General features: G+C 39.2%; 2 protein-coding genes across 3 annotated transcripts; one reads left to right on the top strand and one right to left on the bottom strand.

Moving 5' to 3' along the window:
• Positions 1-318: 318 nt before the first annotated feature.
• si:ch211-203d1.3 (protein phosphatase Slingshot homolog 3) lies at positions 319-14682 on the top strand. Of its 2 annotated transcripts, XM_055034081.1 has the most exons (18): positions 319-464; positions 1597-1663; positions 2973-3145; positions 6275-6312; positions 6404-6590; positions 7370-7485; positions 7599-7667; positions 8312-8377; positions 9062-9244; positions 9711-9804; positions 9935-10063; positions 10307-10353; positions 10494-10640; positions 11691-11891; positions 12006-12192; positions 12275-12367; positions 12444-12539; positions 13433-14682. In XM_055034081.1, exons 3-18 carry the CDS (start codon positions 3098-3100, stop codon positions 13568-13570), a joined length of 1839 nt encoding a protein of 612 aa, XP_054890056.1. In that variant the 5' UTR covers positions 319-464; positions 1597-1663; positions 2973-3097; the 3' UTR covers positions 13571-14682. The 2 variants fall into 2 exon arrangements, with proteins under 2 accessions (XP_054890056.1, XP_054890057.1); XM_055034082.1 differs by lacking the exon at positions 1597-1663.
• On the bottom strand, positions 14681-17282 carry mrpl18 (mitochondrial ribosomal protein L18). Its single transcript, XM_055034083.1, has 4 exons — positions 17027-17282; positions 16786-16954; positions 15870-16104; positions 14681-14939 (listed from the first exon to the last, which is right to left on the bottom strand). The coding sequence occupies exons 1-4, from the start codon at positions 17112-17114 to the stop codon at positions 14862-14864; spliced, it is 570 nt and encodes a 189-aa protein (XP_054890058.1). The 5' UTR covers positions 17115-17282; the 3' UTR covers positions 14681-14861.
• Between the last annotated feature and the right edge of the window lie 521 nt (positions 17283-17803).

Here is a 17803-nt window from a genome sequence, read left to right as displayed (position 1 = left end):
AGAGGGACACTGACCACAATATTTGCGGCTATGACAGATGGTCCCATTGGGCTAAATAATACAACCTAAATCACGTTGGATTTTTATTTCCAGGAAAGACATTTTGAAAAACACATTTTTTCCCCCCAATGTCTGAAACATAAAAATGCCATCAAGATAGATGGGAGTTTGTTCATGAGGGCTTGAAAGATTCCTTCCACTCAACATCTGAATCGTCTGTGTGAATAAAGTGACTGTCAAAAGGGTTAATTATTTTTAAAGGCTTCCTGTGAGTGGCGTCACCTCCTCCTCCTCCTCCTCCTCCTCCGTCTCCTCCTCCTCCTGCCCGGCGGAGCAGCGGCCGCTCGCTCGGCTGTAAATGGTCTGTCGACGGCAGCAGAGGGCGGAATAAGGAGCTCTGGGTACGGAAGACGCACCCAGACGCCCAAAACAGGAAATTAGAGCGGAGGGCCCAGTCTGGAAAGGTAAGGATATCGACGTATTTCTCGCCACGGGTTCCCATTGCCGCTGCCTTTGGAAGAGCGCGCGCAGCCCCGGCAGCAGGAAAGCCTGGTTCTGGGTCGGCTCGGTCCGCTTGCAGCTGGTTCACGGATTCCGCTGCGTGTTTGTTCTGCTGCTGCGACGAACCCCGGAGTTCCTTGGAGCGCACCTGTTCACCAAAGTGTTGACTTGCGAAATGTCAGCAATACAAAATGAGTATATTTATCAGCAGGACCGGGACTTTAAAAACCCCGTAATTTCTGCCGTGCGTTGCAGGCGCTGCTGCTGTTCATGCAGTGATGGGCAGCAGACCACAGTACACACTGTGCTTTGCATGAATAACGGGGACAGCTGGCCAGGAACTTCTGTATTTATTGTCATCTGTTGATATAGCTGCCCAGTTATTGTCATCCTCCGATATTACTCACTCTTCTTCTTATCCAGACTACTTTAAGTGAACTTAAAGTAGTCTGTAGTCTTAAAGTAGTAGTAATCATTTATTTCTACTTCCCTTTACTTGTAAAATGTTATTCTTAGGCTATTGTTAACCTTTCGCCCATTGGTTGAAAAGTTGTATATAAGTGAATTAGTTGCATTGCAATCATCATTGCACTGGACTGCAGCATTTGCAGTGCATTATATTAGGTGCAAATATTATGCTTTAGTGGCTCATAGCAACTGGTAAAATTGCAGATGTTTAACAATACTTTAGCAATCATTTGTTTTTCTAAAGGTACAGCTCCAAATTGATCAAACTATTCATTTTCTTATTTAAAAGCTGATCCTAAACCCATCAAACCTTTTCTGGACACTCAGCCAGAAAGGTCCAGTGAGCATAAAGGTTTTTGTTTTTTTTGCTGATACCAACTTCTGATTTTCTTTCACCTACCAATTCTGATTTTGACTGATTCTTATCAGTATTTAAGCTATAGAGAAGCTATTCTCTTGACAGGCTCTCTGTCAAGAGAAGCTACCTTTTCTTGATAGAGAAGGTAACTTTCAGTCTAACACAAATGTAAAGATTCACAAAATTATCCCCATTTGTGAGTCAAGCTAAAAAGAAACAGTTCTAATCATCACTGACTGATTGATTGTATCTTCATTATCCTCTCTTAGCAAGTAAAGCCTGGTGGCCCGCCAGACTTATAATACACTGCGGGAAACCCTGAAAGATCATCCTCAGGTCAGTTCTGCTAACTTATAATGTCCCTTCTGTCACAGCTGTTACACAACCCCAAAGCATCAAAGAACCAACACCATGCTCGTACAATCAGTGTCATCAAACGGGTAGTTTTTATTTCTCATAATATAGAAATGCTTATTTAACCCTTTTTTTTTCAAACTCAATTAGGACTTTTGATATATTAATCTGCAAACATCTGCAGTATTTGGGAAACTGCTCTGTAGTAGAAAAGTCCTCCAACATTTCCAAAGTCTGATAAATCAGCCAGATATCATAGTCTGGAAATGTTCCCCAGAACAGAGGACGTGCAGATAAAATATTGACAAGCTGAATATTTTAATAAGAACTTCCACCATTTTCAGTTCAGAAAAACATGTACTTTACTGTACTTTTTTCTGACCTTAAAAAATGTCAGACATTAGAACATCTGCTCTTTGCTTAAATGGGAATGATTTTATAATTTCTTGAATTTCTGTTGAAGTCCTTGTCTATATCAAACACACTATGACATGCTCATTTGTTTCTTTGTTCTAGTCAAAGAAATTTACAGGTCAGGTATCAAAGAAACATAATAATCCGGTTCAGCCCAGATTCAGCATATTTCTGGTTATAGCATCTTGAAGAAACTCATGGCTGCATATTATGAAAGGAGGTTTTAAGTGTAAGAGATGTGTGAAGCAAATTTGCATCGTCTGAACTTTCAAAATAATGTTTCATAGCCTTACCACATTAATTATTCTGGATTATTATTATTTTTTTTGCCTTGCATGAAATCACTTCTGATGACTCATGTTATGTACTGGCTTTTAGTTCATGTTGACCCAAAAGTTATTCCGTATGGCTGTTTAGTTGTTGTTATTGCTCTTTACTTACTTCATTGCACCACTGCCAAGTATTTTATCGCTGTTGCATCTAACTTGTGAAATACTTTGTGTGGCATGAGCTGTTTGAAATGCCCTTTATAAATAAATTTGGCATCGACATTAAAAGCTATTTAATTCCAATTGCTCTCATCTTACTTACAATAGATAAATTTTTTCTTGAGCAGCTTTGTGCATTTTTTTCGACATCAGTTCTTCTAAAGCGGCTTCCTCTTTACAGTGACAGAAGTGTTGTTTCCCCAGATATTTTTGTTAAACCATTTCTTATAAGGTTAGACCTTTAGCCATGCTGAAAGATACAAAGATTTAACTCATTTTTAAGCTCTGGATAGTGTAGTATTATCATCAAAAATGCAGTAAACAAAAGCATATGTTTGACCAAGAATGTTATTTAATGTATCTAACCTAATCTTATTATCTGCTTGCAGTTTCAGAAAAAAAAAAAGAAGAAGTGCCCTAGCACCAACGGCTTGCTGTTGGCTGAGGAACCTGCAGAACCTGTCCGGGCCTGCCAGAAACCACTGGCCCGCCGGAGTAAGACTTGTACTGTGCAATGGCTCTGTTGACCTTGCACAGGATCCCATCCATCTCCACCTCCCCTGTGAGTCTCTACCCATCTCCATGTTTACAGTCTCCTCAGATATTCAGTTGTTTACTTTATCTGCATATAGATCAGAGCGTGTGTGTGTGGGTGTGTGGGTGTGGGTGTGTGTGTGGAGGGAGGGGGTGGGGGGGCTTTGTGTTGGGGGGCAGATGAAAGAAAAAACAACCCCCTGAATGTGTCTCTTTGTGTATACCCCCACAAAGTTTGCCTAGAGGATGATGAGCCCTTTGTTTATTCATTAACCAGAGATTTGATTTTGCTGATAGATCTTACCTCAGGAAACATTAATAGAGGCAAATGAATAGCGTTATTTCTGTCTGAATGCTTTTTTGAAGCTGTTAAACACATGCACATAATCATGTAAAGACATTATCATTGACTATTGTTTTTCCCTATCTTCTCTCTTTCACTCTCTGTCACACAGTCATGGAAATAATGTCAAAAGTCTGACTGTTCTGTTCTTTGTCATCGCCCACTAAACCATAAATGACTTAACTCTGGCTCCAAGTCTCATTCCTTGCATATTTTGTCACAGAGTCTAATCACCAATTATCTTAACTTGTTTTCTCCTTTTTTTTTCTTCTTCAACCCCTCCTCATCGTTCCCCTCCTGGCTCCTGCCCACTTCTCTTTAATTTTCTTTTCTTGACTCTGTCTGGACTTGTCAGTTGCGTAAAAGGTAACGTTACTGTCTCATGTTTCTTTCCATGTAAACTCGTTTTCTCCAGTGCTACTACTATTTCTCTCTTGTTTCTCACCCCTTCTCTTTTCTTGCTACATGTTTCATCTTTATATTTCTTCTTCTTCTATGATTTGGCTGTTTAGTTAAACCCCACCTCCAGCTTCCATTTTAACAACGTTTACGTATAAGTAACATGTTTCTCTTTAATGTTCACGATGGGAAAAAAAAAACAAAAAACAACAGAATTAGTGTAATATTTGTTTGCCTTTAATCAGAAAAATATGATGGGAGGTCACTTGAAGCAGTGTGCATCAATGTGTAATGTTTTTATATATGGTAACTATAAAAATGAGAATGCAGTATATGAAAATATGTATTGCAAGAACTAATATCTGTAAAAGACAGAAAAATGTTGGTGCATTCATTGCAATGGGCTCCGTCCTTGAAATATACAAATTACCAGATAGGATTAGAAAAAAGGATTTGAAATTATTTTTATTTCAGAAGTCCTTTTATTCTGACTGAATAACTGAATTCTACTTTCTTCAAAGTCAACAGTTTACATGCACTAAGATTTGCTTGGTTTTAACAGTTTTGGAAGGTTTTGTCAGCTTTTAATAACTTAATTTACAACATTTGTGTTAATTGTAGCAGATCTGTGGATGTGTGTTAAGGCATGACTCAGACTATTTCCCTGTGAGGCAGCATGGAAAATTCAGAATCAATCAGAAAATACGTGTGCCTCCACAAATCTGGTTTCCAGATTCCTGAAGGTGCCACATTGATCTGTTCAGACAAGAGTAAACTGTGTGAAAATGTCCTGCCATCTTACAGTTCCACAAGGAAACTGGTTTTGTGCAAAGACCTGTCAGGCCTGTGTGTGCGTGCGCATGTGTGCGTGCGTGTGGGGGGAGGGAGGGAGACAACGAAAGAAAAAACAACCAGTGTCTTTACCCACAGTGAAACAAGTCCAATACCGGCACGCGCTGAAAGGCCTCTCAAAGAGAAAGAGGCCATTACTCCAAAAGCAAGATTTTAAAATCCAGATTGCAGTTTGCAAATGCAAGTACCGATACTACTTTTTGGAGACATGTCCTTTGGTTTGATAAAACCAAATAAAAGGGCATGTCCATAATGCCCACTCTTACATTTGGAGGAATAAGAAAGAAGCTTGAAAGCCTGAGAGCATCACTCCAGCTGTGATGTACAGAGGTGGCAGAATCATGATGGATGGGCAATTAGCTGCAGAATGAACTGCATTGACCGAATCATGAAGAAATCAAATTAAATAAAAATATTAAGGTGGTATGAAAAGCATCATTCATGAAGTTAAAACATGGGCTCAAACAAGTCTTTAGTGTCCATGTGGGAGAGTGGCAGTATCACTGTGCACAGCATGTTTATCCTAAAGAACTTAAACATTTGTTTAATGCAGCAGTAAAAAGTTTTAGAAGGTGGGAAACATCATGAAAAAAAATGTAAGTTGTTTTAGTTCCCAAATCGGCCAGAAGCAACTTTTTCAGTAAAATCCTGTTTTAGAGATAGAAATATTAAACTCTTTTTATTAAGTGTTCTTTTAGGCCGCTCATTATCTCGCATCTTATGTTTGCTATAAGCCCAAAGCAGGAAGACGTAAACTCTGTTGAATTGATTCGTTGTTATATTGGTACTGCATTATTCACCAGTAGCATTTCATATAGCATGTATATAGTCTTGCAGCCCCGGTGAAGGACAAAGAATGTTTTGGTGTGGCCATCACAAAGCCCTGATCTATAATAGAAAATATGTAGGTAGAGCTGAATGAAGGTGTGTGCGAATGAGTTGGCCTGCAAAACTCACTGCAGTAAAGTATGATATATAGCACATATATTGGAAGGAGCTGTTTGCCCTTAGTGACGCAGATTAAAGGTAATTAAATCAAATATTGTAAACCTTTGAGTTTGAAGGAAGAAATTTAAAAACTTGCAGAAGAAAAGTATTATTCTTGAATTTTGTCACGATAAAATGAAAGAGGGGAAAGCTTACCACATATGTACATTCATCCACGAACCCTGGCTGAAAACGACTCCAGCATGCACAAGCATGATAAATGCTATACGTACAGATCCATTCACTAAATTAGACTATTACTGCAAAGCCCATTTATTTCATGGTCATCGCATTATATAGATTAATTAAACACAGATGCATGTTTGAAGCCTTTCTTCCTGTTAATTATGATGATTTTCCACTTACAGTTAATGAAAACATGACATTTACAATTAAAAAATTTATCAAAGCAACAAGCTATTTTAAAAGACAATTTTATACCTGTCTAGAGGTTATTCAATTTTTTTTTATTCTGACAAATGAGTCTCATCATAATTTATTTTCTAATTTGCTGAATTTGACTATATTACTCTGCCACCTTTCTTATGTTTTCTTTCCAATGTATTTACTCTGAAGGATGAAAGCTTCCAAAGAAGAGGACGACTTCAGAAAAGGTAAATATCTTCTAATTTTCCAATAACCCTAACAAGGTTGTTTGAATATTGTCATATAAAACTAATCACTTTGTGTCTTGTCTGTTTCCAGAGAGAGCTTTGCTCTCATTAAAGGCGCTGTCCTTCTGCTGGAAGATGACGATGCTCGGGGTTTCAAAGATGACTCTTCTTCCCATGACGTGACTCCTGTGAAAAAAGGCAGTGGAGCGTCAGAGACACGACACAGACACCTCTATGCCATGCTCGAACAGCTCAGACCGGAAGACACCATCAAGCTGGTGAGCCACGGTGTTGAAACGCATGTTACGTACAGCTCTAGAAAAATTACGAGACCACTTAAAATGATCAGTTTCTCTAATTTTACTCTTTAAAGGTATAGGTTTGAGTGAAACGAACATTGTTCTTTCAGTCTATGACAACATGCCTGTGAAATTCCAAGCAAAAATTTCCGTGTTTATTTGCAGAAAACAAGAAATGGTCAAAATGATAAAAAAAAAAAAGACACAGTGCTTTCAGACCTCAAATAATGCAAAGAAAACAAGTTAATATTAATTTAGAAACAACAGTACTAATGTTTCAACTCTGGAAGAGTTCAGAAATCAATATTTGGTAGAATAACCTGGAGGTTTTCAAAGGGGTTCAGTGCAGTGGTCTCTTATTTTTTTCCAGAGCTATATATGGAATTAGTAAAGCCTAAAACTTGAGGTGTGGGAAGAATTTGGCTTATTTCTTTGTATTAAATAAGCTACAAGGTTGGTGGTTAGATTAAAAAAAAAAAAAAAAAACCTTTTGCTGATGCTAATTTAACTGTTCTGGAAAATTGCTATATTATTTTTTAGCTATGTTTCAGACAGCCTCTTCCTTGTTCCTTTATCCTGGTGTTTTTCTACATTATCTCTGTTTTAAGGAGAGAAGTCGGCTCATGTTACTTTGTATCATGTAGAGCCAGATAAATATTTTTGGATCTGTCAGGCGTCATGCTGCCTAGAAAGCATATTTATTTTTCCGCATTGACTCGTCCTGTGGCTCTGTCCTCCTGACTACTTTTGTCACCCAGGCGGTGGAGCTGGAGTCGGTCAGCCCGGTCAGAGTCAGGTATCTGATCGTCGTCTCCACGCTGGCAAGCAAACAGGAGAGCATTCTGCTGGGCATGGATTTCCCCAGCTCAGAGAGGTGAGGGTAACTTAGATGTTGGTGTACTGTTCCACAGACAGTGCACAGACTAACAAAGTTTGCTTTAACCCTGTCAAATCCAAATTCCTTACCTGCACCGTGTCTCATTGCAGCACTCATTGCACTGTCGGCTTGGTCCTGCCAATATGGAACAACACACAAGTGTATGTGGACGGAGATGGGTAAGAGACATTTATAAAAAATATAGGACTAAAGGATTTGAAGTGAAGCCAGTCTGCAGTCTGGTATTTGGGATTCCTTCCAGAGACATGTTATTTATAGAGTTGACTCACTTGCTATGAACTACACTTGCTCACTCTCTCAAAAACTCTTACATAAACATGAAGCTCATGTGTTCACGGAGAGTTCAGCAGCTGAAAGCTTTAGTGGTTCTGCCGTTGTATTAAAAGCATCAAGTGTTCAAATGTCTGTGGAGGAGCGTTGTGAAACGGGCTCCAGGCTCACATGGTGTGAGAACTCTCTGCTGTGTATTAACTGATCCACCATCACATCCTGAGTGTCACACAAGATGCTTTGATCGGTTGCCATGTCGCACCAGCGTGTTCATCCCTTATAAGGCCAGATCACACCTCTCACTCTGGCGGCTTTTCTTCTTTCTCGCTGCCTTCACATTTTCATTTTTCACTTTGTTCACCAGAAACGTCACTAATTTGCACCGAAAACGTCTTTCTGCCTTTTCTCGCTGCCTGCGTTTTTCCAGTATTTGTTTCTTATCAGATTTTTCTTCCTCCTTATCAACGTCTTCTCTGGAGTTTATCAGAATTCATATCTGTTTGTTTTTTTTTTGTTTGCTTTCTTTCTGCAGTGGTTTTAGTGTGACATCAGCAGAAGACACCAGAAATTTTAAACCAGTTTCAATGCAGACCATGTGGTGAGTTCTCATGCTGACACAACATAAGTAAAAACTACAATAACAAGGAGTTTTAGGGAGAGGCCAGGATGAGCTCCAATTTCATTTTTAACCCCCAGGCATTTCATCGCTTTTTATTTCATGCCAATTCTCAGAAAACTGAGTCAAACTGGAATAACAAAAACACATGGGAAAGAGCCATCAAGTGCCTACCTGTTACCCCAACTACACTCTTAACCTCGTTTGGTGGTGTTTTCACTCCTCACAGAGACCACTGGTCTGGGGTAACAACACATTGGTCTCAAGCTACCACATTCTACAGAAAAAAACATTTAGTTTTGATCTATGTCATTTTTTTGAAGAAATTAAAAGTATGGGTAAGCTCCCTACTTTCAAAGGAGCTTACCCATTTTGCCAATTGTTTCTGCAATCCTTTCAATTGATTGCAGCCCAATGAGCGATTTTCCTGACGTTCTGAGGATTAGCTATTCAGTTCCAGCATCCCAATCCTCACTTGGTCCTGACCGAATGTGAAAAACTTTAATGGTGTGAATGCATTTGCCTTAATGTGACAGTAAAGGACAGGCACAACCATGCAGTCATAGATTGTACTATAGTCTTTTTATAGGTGAGCATCTGTATTTAGAGCGACCTGCTTGCACTCACGACTGATTTAAATTCTCCACCCATTTCTTCTCCTTCAAGGTCAATCCTGCAGGTGCTGCATGGCTGCTGCGAGCGGGCAGTCAAAGCGGCCTTAATCCCAGGCTGTGGCCTAGAGTGGGCCCAGCACTACACCCAACACATTGAGTCCGATCGGTTCTGCCTGAACGAGTGGGAGGCTATGAACGACCTAGAGTCAGTGCGCAGGGACAGTAATGGACAGAGGTTAGAGGGCTGTTTTTTTTACTTTAATTTTATATTAGATTAGTGATCTGAAACACTCCAGCCTGAGGTGAAACAGGAAACTGTCTTCATGTTATTTACTTAGTTAAAGGTTGAAATACAGCCATTTTAAACGGCTCCACAATGTGTCATGCATGAAAGATCTTATCTGAATAGAAAGTGCATTTAGGCACAAAGAGGCATTTATAAACAATTCTTACTCTGCAGATTCAGTAAATGATGATTACATTTGCAACTGTTCTTAAATATATCTGAACTGACCTATTTGCATAGAAGTTGATCAACGTTTAGTTGTAATTGTGCTTTGTAACTGATTTCTAGTTTGACATGTTTCACCTCTCCATGCAGCTATAAATTTGAAATGAGTTGTACCGTTTGTCCTCTGTTCCTGTTGTTCAATGCAAATATGTCACAGTGTGTTAAAGCTTCTCTTTCCTTGTTTGAAAAGCTCTGCAGACAGAGTTTCCAATGAAAGGCTCATCAAAGAGCACCTGAGAGACATCATGAGGACCGAAGACCTGGACAACCTCACGTCTAAAATGGTAGGACATGTGAGCGAAGGACCGAGAAGAAGTTCATCCTGAAACAGCAGCTTCTCAGACCAGCAAGAGGTTAAATAATTAATGAATGAGCAATTTTTATTTTTTATTATTTTTTTTGTGGTTTCTGCAGGTGCACACTGCTTTGGAGACCAGGATAGGGTTTGATATGAGAATCTACAAGGAGTACATTGATAATGAGATCTTGGTTACCATGGCTCAGATGGACAAACCCTCAAAAATATTTGATTACCTTTACCTGGTAAGTGTTTGTGTACCATAAGGCTGTAGTAAAGCTTACCACCATAAAGAGGGCTTTATGGTGCTACAGAGGTCAACAAACTGATAGGCGAAATAAGCTTTCGCCAGGATGTTGTCACATGACCTTAACTTCCCCTTTGTGGGAGATTGTGTGTCGACAGCGATAGGGAAGACAGCTCTGCAGGCCCTTTCCGCTTTCTTGTCTGTTTCACTAACTTTCCTTTTTAAATTATTGTTGTTTCAGGGCTCTGAGTGGAACGCTGCTGACTTTGAGGAGCTACAGAAAAACAAGTTGGTGTTTGTTCTTGCTACCAACTATCCCTACAGATCTGTCTAAATGGATCTGTGTCAGATTGTTTAATGATGTGTTTAACTCAGAGCTATGCATTTTGTTTTTGGTGAGTCAGTAATCGGCTGCTTCTTGTTTTCAGTGTCGGCTACATTCTGAACGTCACAAGGGAGATTGACAACTTCTTCCCAGAATCGTTCTCTTACATGAACATCAGAGTGTATGATGTGGAGGCTACTGACCTGCTCTCTCATTGGCCGAACACATACAACTTCATCAAGTCTGCAAGGTGGAGCTCATTCACCAAACACAGTTTAAAACTGATAAGTCATTAGGATACCTTGACTATATCCACAAATCTGGTGGAAAAGTGTCTCCCATGCAAGTGTGCTCTCTCTCAAAATACAAACCAAAGACAACTATTTAGCAAAAAATAAAAACTACTAATGCTTTAAAATGGCAAGTACAAAACCAAATTATATGTTCTAGCTAGCCAGTGGATCTGGCCTTTATTTGTACTTCCATAAATTTCCAAAACCCTTTGATAATTCTCATTGAGAAGCTCCATCACCAGATAAAACCAGATAAGTTGGCCTGTTTGATGTTTACAACATTTAGGTGAGATATGTTGCATTTTGGACTTTGTCCTGGATTTGTTTGAACCCTCGACACAAATAGATAATCTCTGAGACAAACATTGACATAAGTACGTTGATGGTATGAAGTTCTTTTTTTTTTTATCTAGGCCACCTCTTCAATTTGAACTGAATAGAACTCTCTGTCGTTTGACCTAAAATTTCACCTGACAGACATCAGTAAGTCTGTCGCAATAAGCAATTAATCAGTTAATCATCTGATAAACTAAAATGAGCTCAATAATTTCCCTTCTGATAGAAATTAGAAAACAAAATTGAAGGGCGATTTTGTTTAGACATTATAGTCCATTTTATTTATGGTTTATACTGCGTGTGCTTTTTATTTTTGTTTAATTTATTGTTTTTGTTTGTTGTGTTTAACTTTGGATATTTAAAATATTTTCCAGTTCCAGAAAGTGGCATCATTGTAATTTCTGTGACAATTTATTGTTCAGTAAAATTTATTGTTGTAACAGGCCTACGCATCAGCACTAAAAGAGACAAAGACAACTTCTCTATTTTTTAGGTTGATTCAATTTTAGAGTGTCTGATTTTTGAAACTCTGAGTTCACTTTAGCAGACTCGTCTGAAGTTTGCCCCTGTAAGCGGCGTCTCACATTGGACCGTGTTGCATTGTAGTTCTGCCTCAGTTTCTGCAACGCTCTCAACCTCTTGATTGATTGCCCCTCCTCTGTGTGTCACAGGAAGAGCGGACAGGCGGTGTTGGTGCACTGCAAGATGGGAGTGTCTCGTTCTGCATCCACGGTGATCGCCTACGCTATGAAGCAGCAGCACTGGTCTCTGGATGAGGCGCTGTCTTACGTTAGGGACCGGCGGTCCATCGTCAAGCCCAATGACGGTTTTCTGAAGCAGCTGCAGACCTACAGCGGTATCCTCAACGCAAGGTGGGATCCGACTCTGTGTGAAACGCCATGTTCTCTCAAAAGAAGGGCTGATATAAATGTTTGTCCATTCTGATTTAATGAAAGTAAGGAGCTGTGATGTGTTCGTCTTTGCAGCCAGCAGCGTCACAACTCTCTCTGGAAGCCAAGACAGAAGTCAATCCGAAAGGACAAGGGAGAGCAGGTCGACAAACCAGGAGGGGAGGACAATGATGAGGACGAGAATGATGAGGACGAGGAGGATGAAGACGAGGAGGATGATGTAGACAGCCCAGATGAGAAAAATAATTCAGAGGAAGAAGAGGTCATTTTATCTTTATCAAAAAAAACTATTCAGCATTTTAAAACCGACTGAATGATCTCTTTTGATTCTCAAATACATTCAGGTGTTTGAAGAACCAAGTCCACAATCAGACAATCTCCAGCTTCCCTGGCAGGAAGGAGCAAGTCCTGTTATCACCATAAACGAACCAGACAAGGTGAGCCGATTACAGTTTTTCCACTTATGGCGCAGCTGCAGACATCATTTTTCTACTACGTCTCTTTATTCCACAGGTTGTACCAAGTGTGAGCCGCAGTGGCAGGATGAACCTCTTCTCTCTCATGCAGTCCATAAGCGAATTAGATGACATGGATAATGAACACAAACCGGTAAACAAGATGCTTATTCTCATCCTGACTACAGTTTAGTTTCAGTAAAACAATTTCCTAAAATAGTGTTTTGGGACCAAATTTTGTTGGAATTTTCTGCAAACATGCAGATTCAGTTTGTCTACTGATGGGTAAATTTTATCCTTCATGGCATCATGTCTCTTATGTAAAATTATTGTTAAAGAGAACCTACAATGCTTGAACTTTGTGTAGGAACAAAGCAAAAGAAAAGTTGTTTTAGTATTGAATTAGAAACAGGTTTCTGTTTTACATTCAGAAACAGAAGTAAGAACTTTCAGGAACGGCTGTGGAAATGTAACTTGGTGACAAATGCCCCACAAAATATTATTGTGTTCCTCATAGTTACCAGAGTTTGTCTGGTATAGATATTTTGAATTTGGAATAATTTTTTCACTTTGAAAATCACACCACTACATATTAAGAACTATTTAAATAGACCAACACAAAATATCTTATCATTCTGAAAGGGGAAAGAAAATATAGTTTTCATTTTTTGTAAGTAAAAGGACTCCTTTCCTCCAATATTCCTAAATGAAATCCAGTTCATTACCTTGAAAATAGTAAACAGTCTGTGTGATAAAATATCATCATAGGTCTGTGGGGAAGTTTGAAGCAGGATTAGTTTATAAAACATGAAATGTTTCTGCTGCCTGATCATTAATATGTCATTTTAAAATGTCCAAGTAGAGCATTTCCATATTTTGTTTATAAATTCAAAGACTATATAAAAATATATAGTCTGCAAACATACAGATTCATACCGACGGGTAGAAAAATTCTACTAAAAGAATGACCTTCATGGGTTTGAGCTACTAGATTTCCCACATAATTAAATATAGAAATTCACAACAAACTGTTTATTCTGTCCAAAGCTTCCTGGCAGTCCGAGACGCTCTCCGAAGCAGCGGAGGCGCAGCCAGGGCCGACGGGGGCTCGTACACCAAAAAGCTTGCTTTGACGTGTCACCAGAGCCGCGCTCCCTGCCAGACAGCGGTCAGAGCAAGAACTGAAGCCAACAAGGAGCGGGACTATCAGAGGGACACGAGAGGGACAGGGATCAATAAAGGAAATCCCAACAGTGATGAATCCGGGAAACATGCCAAGGAAGCTATGATTTGTTTCACCAGCCCATCATTGCACATCTGAGCTCCTACTAATACCTGGTTCGTTTTGATGAGGTTCTCTCTGCAGTATTGCTGTACCTGTGGCAGTGGTGTTACGGTTATAAAGTGTTGTCATTCTGACTCACAAGAGCCTCCTTCTGCCCTAATGGAGCTCTCCCTTCAACACTGCAGAGAGCTCTATGCAATACGTGTAATCTCTCGTTCTCTGGCAAACATCGGGTTTCAAACTGCCACTTCTTCACATCTTTTTCTTTCCAAAAGATATTTCTTGATCTCTGATGGAAGGATTTTACTGTATCTAAGCTGTGCATTACGGACCACGTTAAAAGGCCAGTTTTATGGCGCATGCCTGATTGCCAAACTGTTTTTCTACATACCAGTGAATATATTTAAATGAAAAACTAATGTAAGGAACAATTGTAAACCATTTTATTTTTATTCTAACGTGTACACCAGGACTGCATGAGTGCCTTTAACCTGAGAATGACATATTTGCTGGTGTTTTTATGTTTTTACTATGAGGAAATTGTCCCATCTTGTATTTTTCCTACAGTGTCTCACTCGGCTTCATCAATGACTTCCAGAGGTTGTGCTCATTTACAATACATATATAATTGCTGGTGATCTGGGTGCATGTTTGTGATTATGTACCAGCCTGTGAGACCAAATTGTTCAGGTTTTTTTGTATTTATATGGACTATATTATCAGTTTATTATCCACCAGATGCTGATGTGGAATGTTATTTCATGCTGGTGTTCTTGAGTACAACCAAGCCAAGGCTTAATTAATTAAACCTGCATGTGCACAAATGTAAAGCATTTACATGCACTTTATATTCCCACACTGTTCACACTGCCTGAGGCAACCCTGCACTGTACCGTGATTGGTAACTTTAAGTTGCACCCAAAGCTGGTCTGTTGTAAGTTCTTGGCTTTCTCCACCTTCACTCTTGTTTACAAAACATTCAGAGTGACAAATAAAAAAATCACACTCCAAACATTTATTCTCTTTATTAAACCACAAGAGCTCAGGTAAAAGACATTATTTTTCAAATTCTCATAATTTTGCCATTTACCATTGTCTTTCTGATGTAAGTATTTGTACAGTAATAACAGAACTTGTTTTAGATACAATAACATTTATAATACCCATATAACTGACAAATGATGCTCAAATTTAGGTCCCAACATATTTTCTTCTGGGTTCACTGAGGATGACTCCTCCCTGCTTCATTGCAGCTCTGAAGGCTTGAACCTGCAAGAAGGATATGCATTTACTTTGAAACAGTGTGAATTAGTGACTAGCTAATAATGCAGAGTCATGAAACGTTTGGACACATTGAAAAAAAACTGATACTGTGTCACTGAATACTGACCCCTGCTGGACCTTAAAAATACCTGCAGGCAAATTAGTTGACGCTGTCAACCAACACTGATTTGATGACCTAGTATATACAATAAGTCATTATATTTTAGATTCCATTATTTTATATCTTCATTTTAATTTGAAATATTTTTAGATACAGTTAAATAATGTGAACATGTATCATGTGAAAATCCGAGTACACAAGTTGTGAATATGGATGCATGCAGACAGATTTTTTTCCTACAGACTAATTTTAAAAAATACATTTTTCCAACATTTTGAAATCGAGTCTGTTACACTTTTTTGATAGAACTTCTCCAGCAGTAGAAAATATTCGCTCACGCGGAGCAGATGAAGCTGGATTCTAAAGTGCAAAGAAATTGTATGGAAAGGAGAAAGAAGTTCAGTAAGTGATTCCATCAGCTTTAGATGGCAAAATAGCTTTTCAACAAAAAGTTTGGAGAAGAAAACAAAGTGTGGTCCATTTATTTACTGCCCGTGTATTAGAAGAACTAAAATAATGATTACTCTTCAGTTGGGAAATTCAAGTTTTAGCCATTTAAAGTTGTAATCTTAGTCCTAGAAAACATGGATAGCTACTCTGAAAGTTTGACCCATCTATTTTCAATTCAAATCATTTTTACAAATAAAAAACACAATTGTATTTAAAACTAAAGGTCATCCATCTCCTAGAAATAGTAAAATTCATTGCACAATGTCAGTGGAAGTAGTTAGTACACAACGAAATGCAACAAAGAAAAAAAACAAAAACATGAGGCCTTCAACGCAAAGTAATCCACCAGATTCTGCAATACTCACTCCCTCGGATCGGTACGTCCAGGGAATGGCCCGGTACACCATCCTCATGATGCCCGCCTGCTGGCATCGATGCGCCAGCACCTCGCCCACAGCCTGACATGCCGCCACGCAGTTTGTGGACGCCAGCTCCTTCTTCACGGCCCACTCTTTGGTCGAACAGGTCAGCACTGGGACGGGTGAAGTGCAGGAGAACACTTCTGCTGTGACGTGATGCTGACTGCGAGAAAACATCAACCTTGAAAAGATGAAGAAAACAGAAGTAGATGGTGTAAAGATTATTTTTATTTAAAATGTTATTCTTTCAAGATGAAAAAACATACTTTGGTCATTGAAAAGAATGAATTTGGGTATGCACGTTTACTTTATTATGGGTGTTTCTAATCCAAACACAAACAAAATATCCAATCCTTCACCAGGAAAATGAACAGTTCAGCTAAATCAGGAAGAGTCCAAAATTAATATTATGCTCAAGTTCACAGTGAGTGGATAAAAGCTAGAAATGCCCTAGAAATGAACACAAACATGCAATACAAGCTTACAAATATGTTTATATATATATTTTAAAGGTGCGTACCTTTTGTTTCAATATGTCTGATACTTTGTTTTAATTACACAGACAATTAATGTATTAATAATAATATCACCAGTCAGGAATCAAAATTGCCTGATCAGCAAGTCAAATACTGACGAATATTTTCTTTCCTCTGTTCTGAATAGTTGTTGTCGTTTCATACTGTAGCTGGAGATTTCTTTACATAAATTGTAAGGAATAAGGTGTCCAATACACATTATTATTATAGACATCTAATATTTTATTTCGATGTCACTTCTAATGCCATTCAGGTAGTTTCATGTGGCGTCAACATCACACACTGGGGCCCCACTTTAAAAGGGGGATCCACAGATCTCTTTCTACCTGTGGTAGAACTCCTGGTGAGGCCAGGTGGTCTTCCAGCCCCGGTCCTTCACAGCCAGCGCCATCTGCTCCAGGTTCCGCGGGTTTCTGTTCACGAAGGTCGGGTTGACGGCTTCGTTTTCATTCGGGGTGGGCTCGGGCCGAGCTGCAGCCTGACTCAAACGCCGAGCTGGCACCAGGAACAGCTAACCAGTCAGTAACAGCAGCGACTCGATGGCAGCAGGGCTGTTTGTTGACTTACCCGAGTGCGTAGAAGCGACACCAGAACCACACCGCTGACTTTGACCCATCAACAGCCGAACACTCCGATTAATTTCCCTCAAAGCCATCTCTGTTTGACCTCTGTTAGACAGTCAAATTCAGTTTTTCCGTGGACATCAAGGCACACTTTGTGCCCTTAGATACTTTTAAACCAACTCCCCTTTTCCTACACACTATTTTATAAGTTTTCACCGTGACAGAGGGAGCGCCATCTTTGAGACTCCAATCATATCCGGTTCACTTGACTGGGTGTTACTTGAAAAGAAGCACGGGGAGAAACAATCGATTATTCCGAAAAATAGAAACGTGGGAGGGATAACTGTGTGACACGTCTATTTTTATGCCTAATTGTTTATAAACCAGTGGGGGGAAAAAAACATTTAAATTTACTCTTTCTTAAAATTTATCTTCAAACAATAAGGAAGCCCCTTTGGTTAGATTAACACCGAATTTATTTATTTGGACTCAAGAGGCTGTCCCCATGAACACCATCATTATCCTGAAACATGGTGGTGAGGGCATCATGGTTGTAGATGCTCTCAATTCAATCTGATTAAGTGTACTTTGTCAAGGACACCGGCGAAAATGTGTACAATGCTGGTAGCAGGATACCGCAAAAGATTTGCAGCTTGAATGGCAACAAAATCTGAAGGCACCATTTAGCATTTTATTTTGGGCTTTTGGTCCAAATGGTATTGAATACAAATGCATACCAAGTTTTTCTTTTTTTTTTTTTTAGGATTTGACTTGAAATATG

This window comes from Poeciliopsis prolifica, unplaced genomic scaffold, assembly GCF_027474105.1.
Source record: "Poeciliopsis prolifica strain line A6 unplaced genomic scaffold, Auburn_PproV2 SCAFFOLD009, whole genome shotgun sequence".
Taxonomy (NCBI): domain Eukaryota; kingdom Metazoa; phylum Chordata; class Actinopteri; order Cyprinodontiformes; family Poeciliidae; genus Poeciliopsis; species Poeciliopsis prolifica.
This window is presented reverse-complemented; position numbering and strand designations above follow the sequence as displayed.

Bases quoted from the DNA above. Each gene is read 5' to 3' on its own strand.
- si:ch211-203d1.3 (XM_055034082.1), top strand. From the start codon at position 3,098: ATGGCTCTGTTGACCTTGCACAGGATCCCATCCATCTCCACCTCCCCT. The intron at 8,378-9,061 runs GTGAGTTCTCAT...TTCTCCTTCAAG, and splicing joins GTTTCAATGCAGACCATGTG to GTCAATCCTGCAGGTGCTGC. The intron at 10,064-10,306 runs GTAAGTGTTTGT...TTGTTGTTTCAG, and splicing joins TATTTGATTACCTTTACCTG to GGCTCTGAGTGGAACGCTGC.
- mrpl18 (XM_055034083.1), bottom strand. From the start codon at position 17,114: ATGGCTTTGAGGGAAATTAATCGGAGTGTTCGGCTGTTGATGGGTCAA. The intron at 16,955-17,026 runs GTAAGTCAACAA...TCCTGGTGCCAG, and splicing joins TGTCGCTTCTACGCACTCGG to CTCGGCGTTTGAGTCAGGCT. The intron at 14,940-15,869 runs GTGAGTATTGCA...TCCTTCTTGCAG, and splicing joins GGACGTACCGATCCGAGGGA to GTTCAAGCCTTCAGAGCTGC.